General features: G+C 32.2%; 1 protein-coding gene across 1 annotated transcript; it reads left to right on the top strand.

Annotated features, from left to right (window-relative positions):
* Positions 1 to 6,071: 6,071 nt before the first annotated feature.
* Positions 6,072 to 8,806, top strand: LOC148864916 (uncharacterized). Its single transcript, XM_088977390.1, has 5 exons — positions 6,072 to 6,346; positions 6,448 to 6,521; positions 6,718 to 6,841; positions 6,943 to 7,028; positions 8,517 to 8,806. Exons 2-5 carry the CDS (start codon positions 6,453 to 6,455, stop codon positions 8,568 to 8,570), a joined length of 333 nt encoding a protein of 110 aa, XP_088833516.1. The 5' UTR covers positions 6,072 to 6,346; positions 6,448 to 6,452; the 3' UTR covers positions 8,571 to 8,806.
* Positions 8,807 to 9,444: the final 638 nt, after the last annotated feature.

Genomic DNA, 9,444 nt, shown 5'->3' with positions numbered 1-9,444 from the left:
AGATTGATGCAAATAAACAATAAAAATGAAATTACCACAACAATGTAAATGTAAAGTAGCTAGTGGTTAGCAATTAGTAAGTGTTAGCAAACAATGAAGCTCAATAACTGTTGAAAATAAAGAGTTAGTGTAGTTAGTAAATGTTAGTAAGATTAGTCGCTCAATAACTACACCAAGATATTTGTATTTTGCAGTTTAAAAAGTGAATAAGAGTAAAAACAAGAATTGCAAAATAGCCACATAGCTAGATATTCAAGTTTAGGCAGTTAGTAAGAAGTTAATAAAAATTAGTAGTAAAGTAAATGAAAAACTTGAAAATAAAGCAAGAAATAAAAAACAAGAAAAAAAATACGAACAATTTTTATGGAGGTTTAGCAAACCCTGCCTATGTTCTCTACTTCAGACCTTTTTAGGATTTCCACCAATTCAAAACCACCTTGATTTCCAAACGCCAACAAAGCTTGTACACAACTAGTAGGAATTTCAAAAGTGCATGTAATACTTTTGATATACTTTTGTGTGCTATCCCAACTTAACCTAGTAGAACTTACAAGTGGTTACCCAACCTAGGTTAAACTTCTAAGTGTCAATCAAACCTTGAATGATGTTCAACCCTAAAATACTCTCTATACTCAAATGATATTAAAATGAAGTGTAGATACAACAAGACTCAAAGCTTCTCAATAGGGATATAATACGATATACAACATAAACTACTTAGTTGAAAGAGAAACAATTCAGTTACTCGACTTAATGAAGAGATTCACAGTAGCTTAGTGAAATTGTATAAGCACTAGGGCTTTTCAGCTTTTCTTATTCTTGAAATTATTGAAGCTTAGAAGTCTCTTAAAAAAGAAAGAGACTCTTACAAAAACTTGCTCTCTTAAAACAAGTATACATTATGTACAATGCAAGTACATGGTATTTTCTTTCTTATTGTTTGGTTTAAGCCAAAACCTCTCTTATTTATAAAAGTTCTAGCCATTGAAGGACTTTTACCATTCATGTAAATGATTCAAAGTGTCCTCAGCAAGATAGAAGGCGTACAAAAAATAGAACTATTATGTCTTCAAATGGTAAAAAATCTAAAAAACTAGTTGCTTGTCAAATGAAAGGGTGGATTTTTTTCTCCTTTGGTCAACTACTTCCTCTAATTAAATGACTAGTATGAATTTTCAACCTAGCCTATCAAAAGGTAGTTAACCATGAATTTTTGGGTAATCAACTACAACATAGTGTCAAGACATTTCATGCCTCAACTATCAAGGGTAGTTGACTATGCATTTTGGGTAGTCAACTATTTTATAGTGTTAGGGCAATTTCATGCCTTGGTTGTCAAGGGTAGTTGACTGTGCATTTCTGGGTAATCAACTACTACTTGGCAATAGCTTCGTTTGTAGTTTTAAGTCTAAAAAAGCATAGGAACTAAACTAGCCATTGGTTTCTAAGGTTGATTTCACCAAGTTTAGTCTTGTTGAGCATCATGTGTTGTGCATCTCAAACAAATGATTACAGCAAGAACCTAAAAGATATGACACTTAAACCATGGACTTGATGCTTCTTTCCTCCTTTATGAGTTGTAGATATCTTCTTATCCCTTATAATTCATTCATTCTTTAAGTTCCTTGGAGTAATCCTCAAATTTGGAGAGAGTGGTGATGATGTTAAGGAAATTTACATCATTCAGCTGAATTAAGCAATGCTTTAACTTCTTTTTCTTTAACAAGATGCTTATAACAAATTTAGCTCAAAGAAGCTTATTTGGAGTGGTTGCATACTTAGCACATTATTTGTACTTTCAATGAGTTTTATTACCATCAAAACACATAGGATCATTAGGCCAATAGAAGATCCTCTCCTCATTGGACAATAGAGGTTTGAAACGTAATTTCTTACCTTGAGGCATATGAGTTTGGATTTCTAACCACAACACATTGCTAGCCACATGAATATAGCCACACAATGGAGACATCTCTTGTATTTTATATTATCATTCATGGGAGATGTTCTTGATGTGTCATTGTTTTAATGTGGCTAGTAATGTGTCGGTCAACAAATCTAGACTCGAGCCATAGGCGTCAACACTTGCCTCAACTCCTTTTATCAACTCTTAGAATCCCTATGCTTCTAGTGCCTTAGGAATAATTTGGGATGACTAATTCTGTTCCAGATAACTGGTGAAGGGCGCTCGTGTTGAGCGTGTGCTTGTATACAAAAAAAGTTTACTATAAAAAATTAAATTTATATAGAATGTTATTGAAATAGATAAAGTAAAAACAAAAACATGGTTGTCACATAATAACATTATTAGATTGACACTAATAAATCCGACTTAACTATAACATCTCACAACATATAAAAATGAGACATAACTACATATGGTCCAACGAACCACCCTCGAGATTAAGTTTGGCCCATCCTAACCAACAACCATTAACAATAAAAAACTTCAACTACCAATCCCTTGCACTACCTGTTTTTGAGAACATATGAAAACAAAATACAAGACTTAACTAATTAATCCACCCTCTAGACTAGGGGTGAGTATTCAATTTATTCAACTAAAAATCAAATCAAATAAATTGAAATTTAAAAATTCAAAATTAAAAACGTAAATTGAACAAAAACTATAATTTTATATTTGGTTTCTAGTCATTTCGGGGGAATCCATATTTCATTATGATATTACATATTATATAGAAAAATTCAATTAATTTGGTTTTTTTGATTAACTGAATTTCTCATTTTGAAACCCAAAGCCAAAATTAAAATTATTAAAAAATGAATTAACTAAACTGAAATAACTAAAAATAAAAAATAAAACCAAAATTTTCAAAATATAAACTTAAAAATAAAACCAACTTGAGCCCTACTTATCAAACCTAAATCCAAACCGTCAACATCTCCACCTATCTAGGCCAAGCCCATGACTAAGACCAAGTCCAATTCCACCCCCTAGCACAACCCACTAATTTTCATTTATTTTAATAAATCAAGTTACATAAGGAATACATATTTCTCAACATGGGCTTGTGGGGCCAATTGTTACTTTTATGTTAATATAAAAGTAAATACTAATATAAAATTATTACATTTTTAATTTTAAATCTTTATTTTTTTTAAGAAATGAAGTTGGATTAAATTGGAATCCAATGAGATTCATATTCGACCCAAGTTCTTATATTTTAAAATTATATTTTAATTTTCAAAATGAAATGGATTGGATTCAAATCCAATCCAAGTTCTTATATGTTAAAACTGCAATTTTTAAATTACTAAATTAAATATTTATTTTAAATCTGAATTTAGATTATTGAACCAAAATAAAAAAGCCATTATTATTAGAATGGACAAAATTGCTTCTCGATAATTCCTAATATTTAGCAAGCCAATATTAGTATTTTACATAAAATAGTAAAAGATATCACAGCGAAATCATGCTTCCGAATTCAAGGTTTACTGAGGTTAGTTTGAAATATTATTGAAAATGATCAAAAGCAAAGAGTCTAGCTATGTATATATATTAAAACAAAGCTGTCAAGAAAATTTTTCCTTTTTTGAATTATTTATTTTTTTATTCCATGTCATTTTCAAGACAACTAATGAGATGTACTTTCCTAATAACCTAAATAAGCTCTTCTCCTAATATTTCTCCTAAACTACATCCCCCACTATCCCCTACTTTCTCCAAAATTATCTCTAATTCCTATTTATCCTCTTCCTTACTTTTTATTTATATCTATCTAAAGAACTAAATATTTATCATAACTAGATTCTAAATAGTTAAAATAAAGAAATTATGTAATAAATTTTAAAAGATCCTAAAAGTTAGAAAATAATTATAACATAATATTGAAATTAATAATAATTTAATATTTTTAGGTAATATTGTAAATAACTAATTTCATTTATATCAAGTAATAATTCAATAAATTAACTTAAAAAAAATAATATTTATTTATAATAATTTTAAACTCTTAATCTGTATTTATTATATAATTATATATACTAAAATTAATATTTGTTGTATTTCAGTAATTATTTATTGTTTTTTGTGATAAATGTATTTTCAATGATTATGTATAAATTTATTTTGTTTTGTTATTTAACAGAAAACTTTTAATAATTTTTAGAGATTAAACTACTATTATTGAAAATTTTAAATTTAATTTATTGTATTTATTATATTTTTGTTTAACTTTTTGATTAGTTTTTATCAGAGATTAAACTATTATTTGAGATTATACTATTTATTGACTAAGTTAATATATTTTTAGTATTTATTGTAATTATTGTATTTTTCATTGTCAATATATTTTTAATAATTGTGTATTTTCACCTATTAATTTAGCCAAAATTATGAGTTTTCATGAGTTGGTTCGATTCGGTCGTAGGCTATTTGGCCAACCAAATTGACTTGGTCAAGTTGGAGAGTTAGTCAATTGAAACCAATTGACCTTTTGTGAAATCCGGCACACTCAAGTTGTATCAGTTTGGATCGATTTTTTGGTTTGGTCAGTCGGTTCAAAAGATTTAAACTTAAAAATTAAATTTAATTTTAGAAATTGTAGTGCAATTATTAAAAAATTAGATTTATGATATAAAACATTTTAAACTAAGAAATATGGGATATTTCTCACTTTTTCATATTAAAAATTATATTTAAAATATAAAATATTAATATATATCCATGGTTAGTTCGTTTGATTTTGGTCGGTTTACAAATGGCCAAAGTGAAATTGATCCAACTTGGTCAAATTGGAAAATTTTTTAACCAAAGCCGACCTAAAATACTAGAAAATCGAGCAACTCAAGTCGAGTTTATCGGGTTGGTCGGTTTCATCAGTTTGATGAATAAACCAAACTGAAATTAATTATTGTTATTTTTGTATTATTAAAAAATTATTAAAAGTAGTATATAAAATATTAATAATTATTAATTATTTAAAACGTATATATAACAATTGTATACTCTTATGTGTTTCTATTAGGGTCATTTATTAGAACACACCTTTAGGGATCCCCATCCCCGATGAAGACCCGACTTCCTTGACCCGATGGGGCCGGGGATGGGGATTGTTTTGGTGGGGCGGGGGCGGGAACGAGGATTAATAGGAATCCCCAGTTGGGGTCAGGGATGGGGATTGAGGTCCCCGCCCCCGCCCCAACCCCGATTATATATATATTAAATTTTATTTATATTAAATATACTACTATATTATTTATATTATATATATATATATATATCAAAACATATTTAAAATATTATTTATAATTTAAAGTTTTTATTTATTAAAAAATACTATTATCTGAAAACATTTTGGGGATTCGGGTACCTACGGGGAACCCATCCCCGTCGAGGATCGAGGATGGGGGTTAATTTCAAAATCGGGGTCGGGGAATATGACCCCCACCCCGAACCTGCCCCGTTGCCATTCCTACACACCTTATAGTTTTACATATTTACGTAAACCTACTTTATAGTTTTCATTTTACTAAATCATCCCATATATTTTACAACTTATTTACTTAATCAACCTTTCATTAAGGAGTGTTTGTTTTGCCACTAGACCCATGATTTTTTATTACAAAAATACCCTTAACACTTTTTTGTACAGAAAACAAAATTAACTATATATAACCAATAGAGTAGTTGTCCGTGTCTTATTAAGGGCAAAAATGATATTTTTATTTTTATTTTTTTATTAAATTTATTTAAATGAACATTAGGGTCAACACTGTCATGAAGATTGATTAAACCTATTACAAATTATAAAGAATGTTTTAGTAAAATACTAAGTACAGAATAGATTTTTGTGAATCCATAAAATTATAAAAGGTATATTAATAAATAACCCTTTCAATTATTTAACTTTCACTTAATAAATCCCATACATCACACGGTACCCACTAGTTGTTTATTAATAAACTGAAACGGAAGCATACCACACACCCTCCAACTTCGGTTATAAGTGATGTTGTCCATCCATGATCCAACCAGTTTCAATCAATGTGGTCCATCCATGTACGTAGATCGCCCATATATTGACTACCAAACTCTGGCCACATCCGTGTGCACAAACATCACAGCCGTGCATTAGGAGCATCCTCGGTTAATAGTACAAGAGATGCTTCCAATATACGGCTGTAGATACGTGTACAACGATTTCATGGACTTCTCCTCCATGAATTGAGAGACGGACTGACGGAGGGGCATTTATTGTATTATAATCTTCTCTGCTGCTATTTAAGAGCAGAAGTTAGGGTTTTAGTTGAGGAACAGACGATTTGTCCTAAACCTTCCATCTTCTCCCTCTATTCTCTCTTCCCTGGATCTTATCTGCAGGTGGTGAAGTTCCGGCCATTTTATTCCCTATTTTCAATCATTAGCGAATTTTTGATCTTTAAATTTTCCCATTTAATTATTTCTAGTTTGCTTTCGAACAGATAAAATGTCGGCCGGAGAGCTTGCTTGCTCGTACGCTTCTCTCATTCTCTTCGATGATGGCATCTCCATCACGGTATCCATTAACCCGTTTTGCTTAAGACCACCGTTGTAGTGTTTACTGTTATCTTGTGATTGATCTTCGCGTGCTTAAAACCACCATTACATTAGTTACATTGCTTAAAACCACCCTTGTGTGAATCTATTACAGCTACATGATTATGTTAATTCGTCAATGTGCTCAAGTTCAATTTTCTTGAACCACTCGACAGGCTGAGAAGATTGCTGCTCTGGTCAAAGCAGCAAATGTGAAAATCGACTCTTACTGGCCGGGTTTGTTTTCAAAGCTCTTTGAGAAGAGAAGCATTGAGGACCTTATCGTGAATGTTGGGTCTGGTACGCAACAATTTACTGGACATGGGTTAGATGCTTTCAATTCTTTTATTTTTCTTCCCGCTTAGATAAAATTTATTTTATGGAATTTGTGTTGTTTGAAGGTGATGGTGCACCGGCTGCAGTTGCTGCTCCAGCATCTGGTGCAGGTGCTCCAACAGCTGCTGCTCCTGCTTCTGAAGAAAAGAAGGTAAATTACCTGGTTAACAAAGGCATTTGCTATATTTTTGTCTATGATGTTAAGATTTGCTAACAGTAATATTATTACTGTATTTGGAATGTTTCATTGAGGCCTTACTCCAAAAGGAATGCTGGTTCTTCAGGTTGTATATAATGGGTGGAAAGTTTTTCAGGATGAAATATTTGATCTATATTTTTACCCTTTTGACAATTTTGAACAGCTTCATTTTTGAAAATGAGGGTTTTGTTTTTCTTTCAAACAAGTTCAAAGGGATGGAAAAGATAGCTTTCACTGTAAAAGATATGGAAGTTGTAGTTCAAATATTTCAGTCTGAAAAAGTTTGCAACCATTTAATGAAGAAACAAATGCAGCAGGTGACTGGGATTTTGCCTCACTGGTATTGAATATGGCTATATAACTAGTAATTCATCACTTTTTTTAATTTCTTTTCAGCAGTCACTTAGTCTTATGTGATGTTCATTTTGGTTGGTAACAATAATAGATTTAGGTTGGCAGGAAAATGTTCAATAAAAAAATCTGATTTTGGGTTTTTCAATGTCTTTCCTTTCCAATAACAGGCCTGTATCTTTGGAAAATTTAGCTTCTCCAGTACTCTTTAATCATAAATACTTACATCAAGGTTCAAAAAACCCCCCAATGTACTGGGGTGGGGCCAGGATCTGTTACCCACATCTCTACCGAACATTGCAGCTGCACATTGAGAATATCTCCCGTCATTCATGGAGATGTTACCACACTGTTCCCACATCCCTACCAACAGGATGTTGCAGCTGCACATTGGGAATATCTCCTCTGTGATTCATGGAGATTTTACTAATATATGTCTGGTATTCTGTGGGTAGAGATGTGGGAACAGTTTGTGGGAAGTGGATTGGCTAGGTGAAGTTTTGACTGGTCCCATGTAAAATTTAGAAACAAAAAACTGAAAATAAAACTGGGGATGATTTCATCCTTCAAGAAACAATTACTCAAGATTTATTGAACTACTACAAATTAGAGGATTTCACCCTTCAAATACTTGGGGTCTGTTTGGTTGCAGTTGGAATTGGAATCTGAATTGCAATGGTCTATTCCCGACATGAATCTGAATGGGAATTAGAATCAGCTTGAATAGGATTTCATCCCTAAGAGGGGGGAGGGAATGACCATTCCGCCAGGAATGGGAATGGGGGACACCTAAACAGTTGGAATTGGAAATGGCTCATTCCAATTCTGATTCCAGACTCCCTATTTCCTGTGAACCAAACTGACCCTTAATTTTTTCTGGATGCTGATAATTTTTTTCTGTAACTACTCGGTTAAATCCTACGACAAATAGATCAAAGTACTTGAATCATGCTGTTTATTGTGCAATGAGTCTACATGTGTAGTAATATAATTGGGTTAACTTTCAGAATTTTATATGAAGTTTTACTATCTTTTGGACATGAATTGTTGCACATTTCTTCTGACATATGCCTTTTATGCTTTTATCAGGAGGAGCCCAAGGAAGAAAGTGATGATGACATGGGTTTTAGCTTATTTGACTAAAGCTTCTTTGGAGATGAATTTTTGTTAGCATAGTTTTTAGCCATTTAATTCTTTTTTCATTTTCTTCATTTTGCCGTTGCGGCGCATTTCATGGCGTTTAGATTTTTATCATCTTCATTTTCCCATCTGCTAAGTGAGACAAGTTCTGTTTTTTGATAGAAAGTTGTTATCTTGCATATGCATATCCTATATATTCTTGTGGCTATAAAGAACGTGGAAAATTTTGAGCAAAGAAATTCGAAGTTTTGCATTTACAACATATGCCATATGCCCATATCTGGCATGTCTAATACACCAACTCGTGTCGATACTCTGAACCAGGAACGGGAGAATCCTCTGGGGTTTGGGTTAGGAAAAAATGAATTCGGATTAGCTGAAACTGAACGCGATGGCCGTTCTCAGCTGGGCGGTTATAAATTCATGGGCCCATTATGAAAGGTGCGGGACCCATGTCTTTTATTACTGACGTGGATAAGATATGCTCGGTTGAACAAGATGATCTATCATGAATCAGTTGTGCTCATATTCGTGAGGTGAGGCAAGTAGGAGCATTATATTGATTTGGGGTGGCAGTCGAGCTTATGATCATTCATCCCATCTATCTATCTACATAAAGTCAAGTGGGTTGAACCAAACCTATACCCACCGTTCTCAATTACAATTCTCTCCAATAACCAGAATTGAAGCAGCTCGTCTAATGGCTAATCTCCAATAACAGGGTCTGAAGTAATTCATCTGTGGCACCCTCAATGTGTTGATAACTTATATTTTGCCTTCTCCCTATTAAAGGTAATTAAATCTGAAAATGTCTTTTCAGTAGTTACCATGAATTTGCCTTAGGGTTGAAAAAAACCCAAGTTCAAAGTATTCATAG

The sequence above is a fragment of the Nelumbo lutea genome, chromosome 3, assembly GCF_056320005.1.
Source record: "Nelumbo lutea isolate HS-2025 chromosome 3, American lotus-T2T, whole genome shotgun sequence".
In the NCBI taxonomy this organism is placed as follows: Eukaryota; Viridiplantae; Streptophyta; class Magnoliopsida; order Proteales; family Nelumbonaceae; genus Nelumbo; species Nelumbo lutea.
Note: the sequence above shows the minus strand (reverse complement) of the source record. Positions and strands in the feature narration are given on the sequence as shown.

Bases quoted from the DNA above. Each gene is read 5' to 3' on its own strand.
- LOC148864916 (XM_088977390.1), top strand. From the start codon at position 6,453: ATGTCGGCCGGAGAGCTTGCTTGCTCGTACGCTTCTCTCATTCTCTTC. The intron at 6,522-6,717 runs GTATCCATTAAC...ACCACTCGACAG, and splicing joins ATGATGGCATCTCCATCACG to GCTGAGAAGATTGCTGCTCT. The intron at 7,029-8,516 runs GTAAATTACCTG...TGCTTTTATCAG, and splicing joins CTGCTTCTGAAGAAAAGAAG to GAGGAGCCCAAGGAAGAAAG.